This window comes from Haliotis rubra, unplaced genomic scaffold (assembly GCF_003918875.1).
Source record: "Haliotis rubra isolate DU_JTF1 unplaced genomic scaffold, ASM391887v1 Scf262, whole genome shotgun sequence".
NCBI lineage: Eukaryota > Metazoa > Mollusca > Gastropoda > Lepetellida > Haliotidae > Haliotis > Haliotis rubra.
The window spans coordinates 292,270-308,969 of record NW_025766692.1 but is presented as its reverse complement, the minus strand read 5'-3'; the positions used below and the strand labels follow the sequence as shown (position 1 = coordinate 308,969).

Here is a 16,700-nt window from a genome sequence, read left to right as displayed (position 1 = left end):
AGACAGGGGAAGACAGTAATAGACAGACAGTGGACAAGGGAAAACTGGAGTAGATAGACAGGAGTCACAGGCAGTAGACAGGGAAGACAGTAATAGACAGACAGTGGACAAGGGAAGACTGGAGTAGATAGACAGGAGTCACAGACAGTAGACAGGGGAAGACAGTAATAGACAGACAGTGGACAAGGGAAGACTGGAGTAGATAGACAGGAGTCACAGACAGTAGACAGGGGAAGACAGTAATAGACAGTGGACAAGGGAAGACTGGAGTAGATAGACAATAGTCACAGGCAGTAGACAGGGGAAGACAGTAATAGACAGTGGACAAGGGAAGACTGGAGTAGATAGACAATAGTCACAGACAGTAGACGGGGGAAGACAGTAATAGACAGTGGACAAGGGAAGACTGGAGTAGATAGACAATAGGCACAGGCAGTAGACGGGGGAAGACAGTAATAGACAGTGGACAAGGGAAGACTGGAGTAGATAGACAAGAGTTACAGACAGTAGACAGGGAGAAGTAAGGAGTAGACATACAGTAGACAGGAGTCACAGACAATCGACAGGTAGTTGACAAGAGTCAAAGACAGTAGGGAGGCAGTGGACAGGGGTAGTCAGAAAATAAGCAACGTCTGCTTCTGAATGAAGAACTATCCATCATCAGTGCATGTCATGGAAATAAATGGGCCTTGAACTATGTAATGTTTAGGGATACATGGTTCCGTTCGTGTGGAAATGTGTTTGGCTATTTGTGATTTTGTGGCAAGTCTGTCCTAGTGGTTTTTAGGCTGTATAACTCAGAAGAGCTTTGAGTATCAGTTGTTTTGTGCCCTGTGACCATTCCTATGATGCACTGTGATTATTTATTTCCTTCCAGGAACACAAGGTGACAGCGATAAGATCATGTGTAACATTGTTGTCTGTGAACTTACGGAAACAGCTGATGATAGCCCAAATAACTGTTAGATAAACTGATTAGGTGAGATTATAAGCCATAAGAGCATTCATATGTTAGGCACTATGTTGACTTCAATTTCCATGGATACTGAAAGCTGTATTAAGTCAGATGAATATGCTATATCTTCCTACTGGGACACAAAGCCTCAGTATGAGGATATATAAAGCTATATTCACTTGCTAATCATGAGGGTATACAAAGCTATATTCACTTGCTAGGATATGTCATCAGATGTTGATATTCTATTTAAGGGTTTGATAGCTAAGATATTACAGCTAATGGGTATTCATGAGGTATTGAAAGGTATTTGAAAAACTGCTGCTCATGGGATTGTAAGTGGCTGTATGATATGACAGTGATGAAGTGTTGAACATAGTTTTACAATGACTGAAACTGACATGCTATGTGTGTTATGAAGAAGTGCAACAGTGTTACTGTTTGCATCAGTGTAATGAGGAGAATGACTCATCCTCACTCAGCGCCAACAGCCACTGCCGTAGCCGCACTGCAGTAGAGTGAATCATACATTGCTCTCTCTCTGCCACACACTACACCTACACAAAGTACACAGGTGGTGAAGGCTGACTGCCTGTATTTACCTTGTCTTCATCATTGGTCACACTAGGTCATATTCTGGGCTAAATGCCTATATTTACCTTGCCTTCATCATGGGTCTGGACTTGGGACACAGGCTGCCTGGTGTGGGACAACTGTCTCTATTTACCTTGTCTTCATCGTTGGTCACCACTTAGGTCATATTGTGGGTTAAATGCCTATATTTACCTGACCTTCATCATTGGTCTGGACTTGGGACACAGGCAGCCTGGTGTGGTATAACTGTCTGTATTTACCTTGTCTTCATCATTGGTCACCACTATATTCTGGGCTAAATGCCTATATTTACCTTGCCTTCATCATTGGTCTGGACTTGGGTCACAGGCAGTCTGGTGTGGGATAACTGTCTGTATTTACCTTGTCTTCATCATTGGTCTATATTCTGGGCTAAATGCTTGGGTCACAGGGGTCAGGCCTGGTGTGTATATAACTGTCTGTATACCTGGTCTTCATCATGGTCACACTGTAGGTTTATTGTTTCTCATTGGCCTAAATGCCTATATTTACCTTGCCTTCATCATTGGTCTAGACTTAGATCACAGGCTGCCTGGTGTGGGACAACTGTCTGTATTTACCTTGTCTTCATCATTGGTCACACTAGGTCATATTGTGGGTTAAATGCCTATATTTACCTTGCCTTCATCATTGGTCTAGACTTAGATCACAGGCTGCCTGGTGTGGGACAACTGTCTGTATTTACCTTGTCTTCATATTAGGTCATATTCATAGTGTTAACACCAACTCTGTTTCAACTGATGTTTCAATCATTTGTGGCAAAGCGGTTAGTGCATTTACACTACATGTACTTTTCAGGGTTTGATTCCGAACGGAGTAGCTATGGATATCGTTGATGTAAACACCTAATAGCCTTTCCTGATTGTGACACAGCTAAGACATTAGTGAAAAGAATCACACAAGACATTCCTCACCCTCTTCTAGACAAACTGGCTACACTTGAATTAGATTCATTTTTCAATTTATTCTTAATTTCAATTCAGTCTTAGAGACAGACTTCATCCCCTCATCTTTGTATCACTCTGTTTTTCTCTCGTCCCTCCCTCTCCTCTCACCATGATGACAACTAGCCAAATCTGAGCATTCGGACGTGTGGGCAGTCTGTCTAGATAGCCTGCTGTCCTTGAGTGCTGTGATGAAAAACCCATCGAGACAGCGTTTACAGCTGATATAATGTCATCCTTTCTCTTTACTCCTGTTCCTTGTTTGTTGGATGGAGTGACCCTCAAGTGGCTAAAGATATTGAGATACTCATAACAATAATAATAGAATTACTACGCATAAAAATGATTTTTACGAATGTTTACATCCGGTTGGATTCCAGGTTAGAATTCATCACAAGGAAACCATGCTCATGATATGAACCAGGCTCGACTTTCTACAAGGTTGCTTGCTTAGAACTCACAACCGACAAACATCCAAAACCAATTTAAATTTGAGCCACTACTGATACCAAGTAAGAATCGTAATTAGAATTGGGGAGTAAAGATTCTGGTGTCTTCCGCTACGATATTGCTGGAATGTCCCCAAAACTTTCCTGAATATTTTTTTGCAGTTTTTTAAAATATCCAACATGAATACTGAAAGCTTCTAGTGGGTGTGAGTGTGTGTATGGATGATTGTGAATGATATACATGTACTTATGTAAAAATCCTGGTCATGTAAACACCTAGAATGAGATAAATTGAAACATGTTGTACTTTTTCCAGGTATAATAAATTTTAAAAAAAGAAAGAAGAAAAAATAGATATTGCTGGAATATAGCTAAGAGAGGCATAAAACCAAACTCACTCACTAGAGAGTGAAGACGCAATTGAATTATGCTATTGGTATTTTCCTGTTGTTGTGAGTTCTTCAACTCAATGATTCAGAAAAAAAATTCCATTGATTTGAACAACACAATACAGGTTCAAGGCAAATAGTATGTTTAAATTCTCAACTCGGCTTGAATCTGTGTCCCATGATGCATGCACAGGAAGTTAAAGGAATCGTGGGAGGAGATCGTGTCTCATGTCACGACCCTGGACCGATCTCTAATTAGTAGGTCAGGGACAAGGAAATAGCTGGTGTAAACAATGATGTTCGTGTCAAGCACTGAATTGGGGCTTCTAAAAATCCTTCATAACAAGACAATGTACTAGGTGTGTAATATAATGAGTACAGATATAATTTGCTCTATCGCAAGATAAAGTAGGTAACTATGCCTGTTTTTCAAAGGAAGTGTTCAACTTTTTACAACCATGATGTAGTTTCATGAAATCACAACATTGAAGAGTCTTGTCTAATGTTAGTGCAAAATATTTCAGATAAATATTTAATATGTTCAAGAAATATTATTGTTACAAGCATTATCTTAATAATGTTGTGAGATCAATAAAAGATATCCAAGTATCTAACCTATGACACTGATGCTACTATCCATCAAACTCAACTACATAATGAGAATTTTTGCAATTTAATGTTATCCTGACAATTTTTTTACACTTGCTGCCATCCAAACAATTAAATATTTATTTGTACATCATATTATCCTAACATAATTTTTAGTCATACTATTCAAAATGTTATGTACATACTCAAGAACTAAATATTACTTAATGGTACCACCCTAACTACTAATTCTAAAGTATGACGTTTTCCCAACTGAACAGGCCACGTGAAATTGCTCTTACTCATCAGGCAGTAAATTCTGTTATCCTAAGAATCTTCATATACTGGTTCTCCTACTTTGTGGTAGACATGGCAGGGTGTGTTGAAACTCTCGTAAAAGCATATTTGAAGTTAACTGTGTCAATGAATAAATTTGTCCAGCATAAATAGCGAGAGTGAATTTGGGTCACAGGTAATGCTTTCCTTCAGTGTCAGTTGGTGCCAGGTATTATAAATATGTCTGTATGAAAGATAGGCAGAGCGGAATTTGTGAGGAGGTTGTCCTTTTGTCATTAACAATGTTCTGTGTTGATGTTGTCAGGCGTACTAACTGCAGGGGATTCATGCAGTGTAAGTGGCGGTGGGGTAGCCTTGTGGTTAAAGCATTCGCTCGTCACGCCGAAGACCCAGGCTCAATTCCCCACATGGGTACAATGTGTGAAGCCCATTTCTGGTGTTCCCCACTGTGATATTGCTGGATTATTGCTTAAAGCGGCGTAAAGTCCAACTCATTCACTCCTATATATAAAGTGCAGTAAAGCGCACCAAAGACGTGGGTGGGTTCGATTCCCCACATGGGTACAGTGTGTGAAGCCCATTTCTGGTGTCACCTGATATTGCTAAAAACTAAAATGACAAGCTCATGATTCACTATATGGTCACATTGGTTGGTCATGCAGTGTAAGGTTCAGTGCCAGGCTCCTAAGGTTGGAGTTTGAATCTGAGATTGGTCCAGATTCTTTCAGTGCCTCAGACATGTTTGAGGACCCTGCCTGAATGTGGTAATTATCTGCAACCTGCGGCCCATTGGATGTTTTCCTCCCACATTTCGCTGACATGCTGTGAAATGCTGTTGAGAGTGGTGTTACTGCCTGTTAGGGAGACCGGGGAAAGGTCACTGCCACTCACATTCCCCACAGCCAATATCTCGTACCTGATGCCTGTCGTGAGCCCAGGGCAGGACAGGATCTTTAACATGTATAAAGACGAGGTGATAAGTGCCACTTACCTGCAAAGCAGAAAAATGCTCACCCCAAAAATACTGTTTGGCTCAATCACCATTTATTTATTTATATATTTTATTACTTAAAACTAAACTTGAAGGTATTCCTGGTTTAACAGCTGTCTCAAGTGTTCACATGAAACTTCATATGTTTATTTTATCTTAAAGGGGTGGTTGGGTAGCCTAATGGTTAAAGCATTCGCTCGTCACGCCGAAGACCCAGATACAATTTCCCACATGGGTACAATGTGTGAAGCCCATTTCTGGTGTCCCCTGCTGTGATATTGCTGGAATATTGCTAAAAGCGGCATAATTCCATACTCGCCCACTGTTGTATTTTAAGGGTTTATCATTTCACCTTTAAGAAGCAGGAGTCTGGCCTGTGGCTTGTCTGGCCTCAGTCCTCAAGGTCTTCCACTGTTGCAACTCGAGCCACAAGCAGTGTCAATCTCATGTTATACCTCCATTTATATCATCCTACTGTTCTCCTGGCAGGTTAACTCACACATATGGGATCTGAAAGTGTGTCCGGGATCTTACATTTCCATGTTTCACTGATACTGTAACATGTTAGTTTTCCTGTTTATTGACAAATAAATAACTGTTTGGTTTATGGATCAACTTTGCAATCTTCATATCTATAGTCAAGTAGGTGGTGGACCACCCTTCTAAAGAGTGGCTGATAAATCTCAGTGCTTTTAAGATTCTCGGGTTTTTTCAGTGTATGTATGCCAATAAATATTTTACATCTATTTCTTGACGTGTACATGAAGTATGTTTGAAATAAAATTGTTGATACATGTTCCAAATTATTTGGGTCAGGGTCAGGTGGTTGTAAGTTAGACATAACACTTTCCCTTGTTTACTTTTAGAGGTTTAAAACGCATGGATTCAGGTTTTAGTTCTCATAAAAACCCCATCCTCGATAATTGGGCTGAGCCATAGATGCATCCATGGTGCTAGTGGAGATTTGTTACCTCCCTTTGCTGGCGCCGCATTCTCACAGTGGCCAGTCAGCTGCCGCCGCGTTACAACCAGTGGCCAAAGAGAGCGGTCGCAGCTGCGAAGGTTTGTTCGCAGTGCGAGATTTTGGGGAAATTCATACAGACAAATTGACAGGTCTGAAACCTTCAACAAATATATGCAAGAACCCCTTCTACCTCTTTCAGAGTACCTCTGCAGCAATTGTGTTGTCAAGTTTAATCGGTTAGATAAAAGAATTGAAAGTGAGTTGTGATTGGTACGCTCAACTTCCCAGCGTAGACACCTGATTGGATGAAAAGCCAGCCAAGGGAGGTAATAACATCATCGGGCCGAGCCATAGATGCATCCAGGGTATAGTGGAGATTTTATCGGACCGTATAACCTGGAGATTATCGAGGATGAAAACCCCCACAAACATGTTTATCTCAAACATTGTAATGTTGATAAGTCATGAATTTAAAGAATTTTTTTGACATGAGTGGTGTATCACAAGTTAAATTTACAACTTTGTGTTTTCTGCAATTTAATCTGCTCTTCTTGAAGTCCATGTTCAAATGTGAATGAAAATATAGACTTACAAGCAAGTCTTCACCATCAGCTCATGGTGTTCCTTTGATATTCGAAGTGTTGGGTGTGGACCCAATTGTCTTGTCTGTGCATGTACTGTGTAGTGGCATGTGATTAAGTGAATTATTGACCTATTTTGTGGTATACCCATCATGCACCTACTGGTTACCTCCCTTGCACAGGATGCATGATATGAATTGTGTACAGATTGAACCTCTTGGTGAATAAACTGACATATCTGTCAATGAGCTTTTCAAACAAGAGACATAAATCCCATAGCTACTGGTACAGTGTTCAATACAGAGGCTAATCAGAGGACCACTTTTCTCAAGTGAAAACATTGATATATACCTGGACAAAAGTGTAACACTGCTTTTTGGTAAAGTTATATTAAAAGTTTAATTTTTGTTTGAATGTGACCTTTTTCAAATTTTATGTCATACATTTTTTTTTTTCTATAATGTGACATTCACACTGAAATATAAACTCTTAACTGTTCACTTTCAACATTTTTTGTGACTATTCCCAACATTTTTTGTGGCTATTCCATGTCAGTAGTAATAGTAATTTCTCTGCTTCAGTGTATTATGTGAAATAGTACTTGTAAAAATCTATACGTCTTGAACCAGTCTTTATCTTTGACATCTTGGCCATTTGTCAAAATGATTAGATGTAGATATCTAAAATAAATAAGTCCATAATATTCTGCTCCAAAGAAGTTAAAGAACGTGCAATTCTGTCATGTGACCATGGGAGCGATGGGATCACCTTATGGTTAAAGTGTCCATTCGTCACACTGAAGACACGGGTTCGATTCCCCACATGGGTACAATGTGTGCAGCCTATTTCGGGTGTCCCCTGCAGTGATATTGGTGGAATATTGCTAAAAGCGGCGTAAAACCACACTCACTCACTCACTCATGTGATCATGGTTAATGTTTCATGCCCAGACAGATTCACTGCAGTAATATCAGGTTTTCTGTAGCATTTTGAGTAGTATCTATGAAGATGTAGAAGGGTTGATGTTTAACTTCTTTCCAGGTGTATAAATCAGGTATTTGTCATGCTTTCTGTAGTAATATTCATTAACATCATTTGTGTAGTATAAATGAAGAGATGGTGTTTCAGGTCTCTTTCAGGTGTATAGTCAGCTATTTGGGCTGGTATTTGTTCAAGGTAATTGACAGGTGATTGGACAGTTGTAAGGAAGTAGAGTCAGGTGGTAGTTTGGTTCCTTGTGTACCAGGGTCTTAGACCAGATTGAGTGGGACGTTCTCTACATGATGTTACGCTGCAGATGTACATGGGCCTCACTACCGTGTGATAGGCACTTGACACCTGTGTGATAGGCACTCACAGAAGACAGACATCCATGTGGAACATTTTGTCTTGCACTGCTTTTAGAGACTGCATTTAGTTAGTTTTTACTTCAACAACAGTACTGTATTTATTAAAATTGTAGTTGTTTTTATATAGAGAAGAGTATGTGTTTACCTTTGAACAATGTATTGTGAACTTATATATTCCTATTGGTTAAATTTTTAAAAGCAACAAGAATTAAATAGAAAAGAGGATGCTATGACTGTTATTGTGGTTACTAGTATATTTCATATTAATCATAAATATTAATATTGTTCTGTGCTTGGATGCTTTGCTGTATTTGTATAACAAGTGGTCTGATGTATTTAGAAATAATCCAATAATGATATTGTTGTTATTTTATTGATTTACTGATTTTTTTCTTTGTTTTTCTCAGAGCTGATGTCGTGTAGCCCTGGCAGCTGCAGCAGCGAGGTCATGACCACTAGTCTCATGGAGGACAAAATGCTGGAAGATCACAAGATGTAGACAGCCTGTACCCCCTGTATGCTCATATGGACTTGTCCCCTGCTGGGACAGAGCCCTGCCATTCACCACATACAGGGGTGTTGACATCATCCTCATATACCTGTGACTTTTCGTGTGGAACTGTCCTTTCAACCTGAAATGGAACATAGACTGATCTCATTGTGGGATTGGGTTGTGCCATCCTTGATATTAAGGGGTGTCAGGATATGAATGTCACTTCAAGAAATGCACTTGCCCTTATCCCTGTATTTGAAATGTTCCAGTGGAACAAATTCACTGTTGATGATGGAGTACAGGGACGATGGCTGTGCAACGGGTATCCTTCATAAGGATATGTTCCCACATAAACTTGGACAAGAGAAAATTCCATTTCTGTCTCAAGAGAAAAGACTTTCCGAACGCGAGACTTCCACATGAATCACGTGACAGAGACGCACTACTAAGTGACTGCTCCACACCAACCAAAGCGATAACACTTACGGAGATTACACCCAGTTTTACCATGTACTTTCAATCAGAGCTGATGGTCAATCTGACATGATCGGCTCTTGGACGGTTTGATGGCAAAAGTTTGTCTCTGATCAACGCAATGATGCCAGATCACACAGAAATAATCCTTTGTCCATTAAGGACAACATGCTACCAAGAAATGATATTCCATTGCAAACTGCCATTAGCAAGTTTTGTGTGTTTTGATGTTCATTATGAAATGGATAGCATTGACGTTGAATTTGCTCTTAATGATTTGGGGAAAACAGGTGTTCTTCCCTAAATAATTCCATTGTTTATAGTTTTGTGGCTGATGAATTTATTGTGTAAAGTTATTTAGCAGTTGGTAAAGATATATTGTATGCTCAGTGTTTGGCTTATGATCTGATATGCTTGTGTAACACAAAGCCTCGAATCAAAACACTGTGATAAGTAAAGGTGGTGGAATCCATTTTATTTAACTCTCGATTTACTCACATTCATGTACAAAACATATATGTATATTTAATTAGACAACATCTTAAAATGAGTCATCTTAATTTATGTTGGTCAAATTTAAATTATATAATGGAACTTACCGGTAGATGGATGATTTTATGTATTTGTGGATTGTTATAGACAGAAGTTTCCATAGTCAATCTGAATGATATTCAATTAAATCTCTCTGCAATAAAGCCTCGACACAAACATTTAACTAGTCAAGACTAAGACTGGACCCCTGGTACCATATTTGGTGTCTTGTTATGAGATCATTATTTGTTTTTGTTGTCTTGTATTTTCTACATTTTAATAAAGCAAAATTTAGAAGTAGACAAATTGTTACCGAACGATGAAAATGAATTATGCAAGTTCCATGCTGCCTGTGTTAAATCTTGTTGAGCAAGCTTGTGATATTTATGCAATGTTTATTGTTAGGAAGTGCTCATTGTCTAGCTTAATGAAAATGAAATTCACTTTTGTTGTAGCATAATAAAAATTAAAGATGTATAAGGGTTTTTACTTAGGGAAAAATGAAATTGTGTTACGTATCTAGTGGCTGCTTGTTCGGCCTGCTGTTTGAGTTGTGTACAGATCTTAAGTAGCATGCTTGTACACTGTGTATGTGTCTTGTCTGTGTAGGATACAGATGGTACCGAATACACCAGTGTGGTCCTTTAAACAGTAAACTCAAAATGATAGCCACTGCATAAACATTTGACAGTATGTAATCAGTTGTTTGTTGTTATTTTTCAAGTATAAAGCTCAAGGTTTACAGTGAGCCGGGTTTTTCGCTGCTTTTAGCAATATCAGCGAGGGACATCAGAAATCGGTTTCACAAATGTCCTATATAGAATCGAATCTGGCCTTTGCATGATGACGAATGCTTTATCTTCTGGGCTACCCCACCGCTCAATTGGTTTACAGGTTGCAAAGGTTCCCAGTTCGCACTGATGGGTTCCATTGTTGAGTTACTGGGGTCCATGGTAAACTCAGGTGGTTCCATTGTTGTGTTACTGGGGTCCATGGTAAACTCAGGTGGTTCCATTGTTGTGTTACTGGGGTCCATGGTAAACTCAGGTGGTTCCATTGTTGTGTTACTGGGGTAAATGGTAAACTCAGGTGGTTCCATTGTTGAGTTACTGGGGTCCATGGTAAACTCAGGTGGTTCCATTGTTGTGTTACTGGGGTCCATGGTAAACTCAGGTGGTTCCATTGTTGTGTTACTGGGGTCCATGGTAAACTCAGGTGGTTCCATTGTTGTGTTACTGGGGTCCTTGGTAAACTCAGGTGGTTCCATTGTCGAAACTCAGTTACTGGGGTCCATGGTAAACTCAGGTGGTTCCATTGTTGTGTTACTGGGGTCCATGGTAAACTCAGGTGGTTCCATTGTTGTGTTACTGGGGTCCATGGTAAACTCAGGTGGTTCCATTGTTGAGTTACTGGGGTCCATGGTAAACTCAGGTGGTTCCATTGTTGAGTTACTGGGGTCCATGGTAAACTCAGGTGGTTCCATTGTCAAGTTACTGGGGTCCATGGTAAACTCAGGTGGTTCCATTGTTGAGTTACTGGGGTCCATGGTAAACTCAGGTGGTTCCATTGTTGAGTTACTGGGGTCCATGGTAAACTCAGGTGGTTCCATTGTTGAGTTACTGGGGTCCTTGGTAAACTCAGGTGGCTCCATTGTCAAGTTACTGGGGTAAATGGTAAACTCAGGTGGTTCCATTGTCGAGTTACTGGGGTCCATGGTAAACTCAGGTGGTTCCATTGTTGTGTTACTGGGGTAAATGGTAAACTCAGGTGGTTCCATTGTTGTGTTACTGGGGTCCATGGTAAACTCAGGTGGTTCCATTGTTGTGTTACTGGGGTCCTTGGTAAACTCAGGTGGTTCCATTGTTTACTGTTACTGGGGTCCATGGTAAACTCAGGTGGTTCCATTGTTGTGTTACTGGGGTCCATGGTAAACTCAGGTGGTTCCATTGTTGTGTTACTGGGGTCCATGGTAAACTCAGGTGGTTCCATTGTTGTGTTACTGGGGTCCTTGGTAAACTCAGGTGGTTCCATTGTTGTGTTACTGGGGTCCTTGGTAAACTCAGGTGGTTCCATTGTTGTGTTACTGGGGTAAATGGTAAACTCAGGTGGTTCCATTGTTGTGTTACTGGGGTCCATGGTGAACTCAGGTGGTTCCATTGTTGTGTTACTGGGGTCCTTGGTAAACTCAGGTGGTTCCATTGTTGTGTTACTGGGGTCCATGGTAAACTCAGGTGGTTCCATTGTTGTGTTACTGGGGTCCATGGTAAACTCAGGTGGTTCCATTGTTGTGTTACTGGGGTCCATGGTAAACTCAGGTGGTTCCATTGTTGTGTTACTGGGGTCCATGGTAAACTCAGGTGGTTCCATTGTTGTGTTACTGGGGTCCTTGGTAAACTCAGGTGGTTCCATTGTTGTGTTACTGGGGTAAATGGTAAACTCAGGTGGTTCCATTGTTGTGTTACTGGGGTAAATGGTAAACTCAGGTGGTTCCATTGTTGTGTTACTGGGGTAAATGGTAAACTCAGGTGGCTCCATTGTCAAATTTCTGGGGTAAATGGTAAACTCAGGTGGTTCTATTGTCAAGTTTCTGGGGTCAGGGGTTCAATTTTTTTTTAAAAAGCCACTTGCCACAGGGCAAGTGACTTTAAGAAAGTAACTTGTCCTGACTAATTTTCCACTTGCCCTGATTTTATGACATAATTATGATGATGTAATTATGAAAGAAGAAATCAACATGGTATTTATAGCAAAGAAAGATAACTCTACTTTATTATCATTGCAAAATTTAATAGCTACATTTTTGAGCAGATATGAAATGAAATCCAAGTTTATTTGCAGTTTGAAACCATAAGTGGAAATTATCTAGTAGCCCACAGACAAGTAAGATACCATTATTTGATTGCCCGAAATGAAAACTGACTTGTCCCGGGCATCGGGCGATGGGATTTTTTAACCCCTGGGGGTCCATGGTAAATTCAGGTGGTTCCATTGTCAAGTTTCTAGGGGTAAATGGTAAACTCAGGTGGTTCCATTGTCAAGTTTCTGGGGTCCATGGTAAACTCAGGTGGCTCCATTGTTGAGATTCTGGTGTCCAAAATACCTCAGTAATGCAGAAATTGTTGGAATTGTGGAAGTGGCATTGTGAAACCCCAATGAATTTCTGATTTTTAAATTTTGTGTAATGACCTCTTGCACTTTCAGAGTGGCCATCAAATTTAGGGCTCAGGATGAACAGTGTCGCAACATAATGGTATAAGTGATAAGATTCCTGAGACCAGACTATGTATCTCTCTACATTCTGGTGGCAAAAGCATACACAGGAAGTTGGGCTCTGCTCGCTGATTGTGATATCATCCGTGCATTCCTTCCCCTCTTGATGTGACGGAGTAGCCTAGTGATGAAGATATTCACCTGAAATCCCGGCCTAGAGATTCAGTTCCCTTCTACAAAACCTGTTGGTTCTCGATATTAGGGATGATGGAGCAGTCTTTATGGTGTCCAACCTTGTGTATGCAGATGATCCCTCCATTCATGGTCCTGTGCAAGAGATATGAGAAAGACTATTCAAGGTCACTGAAGTTGACAGCACGCATCACTGACTCCTTAGTAACATGATGTATCTAGAGATAAACCAGGTCACAGTTTTGTTATTTTTGTCTTCATCGTGAGTCACAGGATCTATTTATATTTTTTTCCAGATGACATTTCACTGCGAAGATGAAGGTCATTCACTGATTATACACGTACTGTATTTTAAATGATACGGAAGAAAAAGAAACAGAGAAAATGTTCTTTTCAATTCGAGTTTTAAAACCTGTATACATGTACATCTGACACTTGAAATTTGGCAAAATTTGATTTGATATTAAGAATTATTTGGCTTTTATATATCATCTCTCATATTTTAAATATATTAAGCCAAAATATATCACAAACTGGATGAAGAGCTACATAATTTTAATGGAATACAATTGTCATTATGATATGTGTTTAACCAAAGGAATACTTCTTAAGACCTTCATTGACACTTTGAAGCATTGTGCTATAACTGAACTGACTGACTGAGCTGAGTTTTGGTTTTACGCCACTTTTAGCAATATTCCAGGAACATCACGGCGGGGGACACCAGAAATGGGCTTCACACATTGTACCCAGCTATAACTGAAATATATGTACGAACAGGTTTCAAATTATTTAAATTAAAATTCTAATGCTTAAAAGAATGTTTCTCATACAGATAAGTTAATTTCCTGTAGTTTCCTTTTAAGGTGAGACCAATTATATTTCTTGTTTTACAGATCCACCTGTCGTATTTGTTCAAGAATAAGAAAAAAAATAAAAATTAATTTTCCCGCTCAAAAAAAAAAATCCTCATGTTTTTATTGGAAAAAAATGTAAACTTACAAAAAATATGTTTTTGATTGTTGTTTGCCCCATATGCACTTCATAAATTGCCAAAAATAAAATACTTACGTATTCAAACGGAAAATATTTTTGACCGGTGATTTTTATTTTCTATTTTTTTCTCTCTTGCCTTTAGGTTTTCTGAGGACAAAAATCCGTAAAACAAGAAATAAAATTGGTCTGGCCTAATCTTGATTTTATTTTATACTAATAACAGACACTCATACTAATAATTAGATCAATATCTCTCAAACTGAGTACATTTTCAAACCCTGTTCAAAGTGGCTTAAACCCAATTCACTCACTCACATACTTCATGACACTGGTTAGACATGGACCCATAACCCAAGTGGTAAATTATAGGATGCCTGCATCACTTGAAGCTTGTTCCCCCACATTTAGGTTTATCAATAAAATACTGAGAGAAGTGGTATGAAGCCAGACTAAATTCACATCTAGGGGCAGATTGCGAAGTTCGATTCTCATGCTGTTGATCACTGGATTGTCTGGTCCAGATTCGATTCTTTACAAACCGCCCCCATACAGCTGGAATATTGCTGAGTGTGGCGTAAAACTTAACTCACTCACTCTTCCTGAAGAGAAAAATAGTAATGCGACAACCATCCTGACGCTTAATCGGAGTGAGAAAACTAGGCTGTGATTGCATCATGTGGATCACATAAGTGCTACGGAAAACTTATTTTTACCATGGACATCGTTTCATGATTATTTAACCTTTCAAGGTTGGTCAGATGATCTCATTTTGATGGATGGTCTGACTGAATATTGTTTACACGTTTGTAGGCATTGTGTGGCACATGACAAGACATTTATTCATTAAAATGTCTTCATACAATACTGTCTAGGGCTATTTCAACAGTCACATACAATTTGCACACCTAAAATGGTGATCCTTAGAAAGATTTGAGCAGTATGTAACCAAGCAGAGCAGAGGTAGATACAAACTAGGCAGTGATGGCTGTATTTAACAATCTCAATATTGAACCAACAGTCTTTTTGCAGTGAGTAATTTCAAATACATCGACGACCTGTTAAAGAGAAGATGAAACGACAGAAAGGAATGTGAACTATGAATCCCATTAAAACTGAGTAAATACAAGGAGAGAGTGTTAGCTTCTTGCAGGTACATGCAGTGATCGCTTCACTAGACAAGAGGAGTGTGAAGTTGGAGAATGTCACGGTTTAGTCAACTTTCAAAGGCGACAGATTTGTGAATAAATCGGTGATAAATAAAGATTCCTTTTGTGTCTGATCATAGGGGTATGTCTGTATGACTTGGCTTGTCACATTGGGTCACTGGTTCTCCTGTTGCTGTGTTTCCCATCCCATCTCCCTGGGATAGCTGGTGCACCATCTGCACTGAAGGTTGGATCCAAAAAGATGGTGACCGCCTCCGTGGTGTAGTGGTTAGAGCGTCCGCCCGGAGAGAAAAGGTCGCGGGTTCGATCCCTGACCGCGTCATACCAAAAGACGTTAAAATATGGTACTTGTTGGTCCCTGCCTGGCGCTCGGCATTAATGGGTATAACAGTATAATGTGTCTGAGTGGGGTATTCATGCTTCACTGCGGCATGGTATCTCAGTGGGCTAGCACTATAAAGCAAGCTTAAGTCTGGGCTAGTACAAGCAGCCACACATACACATACACGCACATGCACGTCGTCATATGAGCGAAATATTCTCAAGTACGATGTTAAACCCAATCACCTCACCTCACCCAAAAAGATGGTACATGTTATTACCCTGCCTGGTACTCGGCATTATGGGTATAAAACTTGACTGGATCAGTATTCAGTGTATGAGTGCATTATCCATTTTCGACTATAACTCACTGGGCTAGCTCTATAAACTTGGCTTGAGTCTGGATGAATGCATTTGTTTGTTGTTTAACGCCACACTCAGCTATATGGCAGCAGTCCATAAATAATTGATTCTGTACCAGACAATCCAGTGATCAACAGCATGAGCATCAATCTACGCAATTAGGATACAATGGCGTGTCAACTAAGTCAGTGAGCCTGACCATCAAATTCCGTTAGTCGCCTCTTACAAGCATGGGTTGCTGAAGACCAGTTCTAACCAGCATCTTTGTCTCTGTACATGACTGACATGGTACTTGCTAATGTATTGTTCATATTGTTATTTTTGTATGAGTTATATTTCAATTTTATTGCATGAAATTTGTCACACTGACTTTTAAATTGTCGCGAGTAATGACACAACTGGTCATCACCAACAATCAGGTGCCTACTGTGGATTAACAAACAAGATTTCTCCTTGTAGTGTTGGAGGGAGTGAGTGAATTTAGTTTTACGCCACTTTTAGCAATATTCCAGCAACAGGCATGGGCCGTGTGACAAGTGAACCACTAGGCTACCCCACGGCCCCTGTAGTGTTGGAGAACAAGGTATATGAGTGGTCTGCAGTTTAACACAAAGGGTAACATGCTGAAGTTCCTGCATTCAAATACTGACATTGTGGTTCCTCTCCACTCAACATGCTAAGTCATCAATCTTTCTGGTAAATAATCCCATCTACATTGCTTGGTGTAAAGATTTAGAATCTTGCTGTATTTGTTGTTTTCTAAGTGTACATGATTTTGTTGTACATGATGTACCTCAATTCTGAAAATCAATGG

General features: G+C 39.8%; 3 protein-coding genes across 3 annotated transcripts in view; 1 reads left to right on the top strand and 2 right to left on the bottom strand.

The window, feature by feature from the left end:
- LOC124280206 (protein bicaudal D-like) overlaps positions 1–10,331 on the top strand; it is a 58,384-nt gene extending 48,053 nt beyond the window's left edge. The window contains 1 exon segment of the mRNA XM_046716102.1: positions 8,548–10,331. Coding sequence (XP_046572058.1) covers positions 8,548–8,639 — 92 coding nt within the window. The 3' untranslated portion in view covers positions 8,640–10,331.
- LOC124280232 (membrane-spanning 4-domains subfamily A member 18-like) lies at positions 8,662–10,905 on the bottom strand. The gene is made up of 2 exons (XM_046716136.1): positions 10,531–10,905; positions 8,662–8,772 (listed from the first exon to the last, which is right to left on the bottom strand). The coding sequence occupies exons 1-2, from the start codon at positions 10,903–10,905 to the stop codon at positions 8,662–8,664; spliced, it is 486 nt and encodes a 161-aa protein (XP_046572092.1).
- Positions 10,906–10,914: 9 nt separating this feature from the next.
- Positions 10,915–11,289, bottom strand: LOC124280231 (membrane-spanning 4-domains subfamily A member 18-like). Its single transcript, XM_046716135.1, has one exon. It carries the CDS (start codon positions 11,287–11,289, stop codon positions 10,915–10,917), a length of 375 nt encoding a protein of 124 aa, XP_046572091.1.
- Positions 11,290–16,700: the final 5,411 nt, after the last annotated feature.

Excerpts from the sequence above, each read along its gene's own strand:
- LOC124280232 (XM_046716136.1), bottom strand. The coding sequence starts at position 10,905 with ATGGAACCACCTGAGTTTACCAAGGACCCCAGTAACACAACAATGGAA. Across the intron at positions 8,773-10,530 it reads ACTGGGAACCTTTGCAACCT|GTTGAAAGGACAGTTCCACA; the intron begins GTAAACCAATTG and ends GTTCCATTTCAG.
- LOC124280231 (XM_046716135.1), bottom strand. The coding sequence starts at position 11,289 with ATGGAGCCACCTGAGTTTACCAAGGACCCCAGTAACTCAACAATGGAA.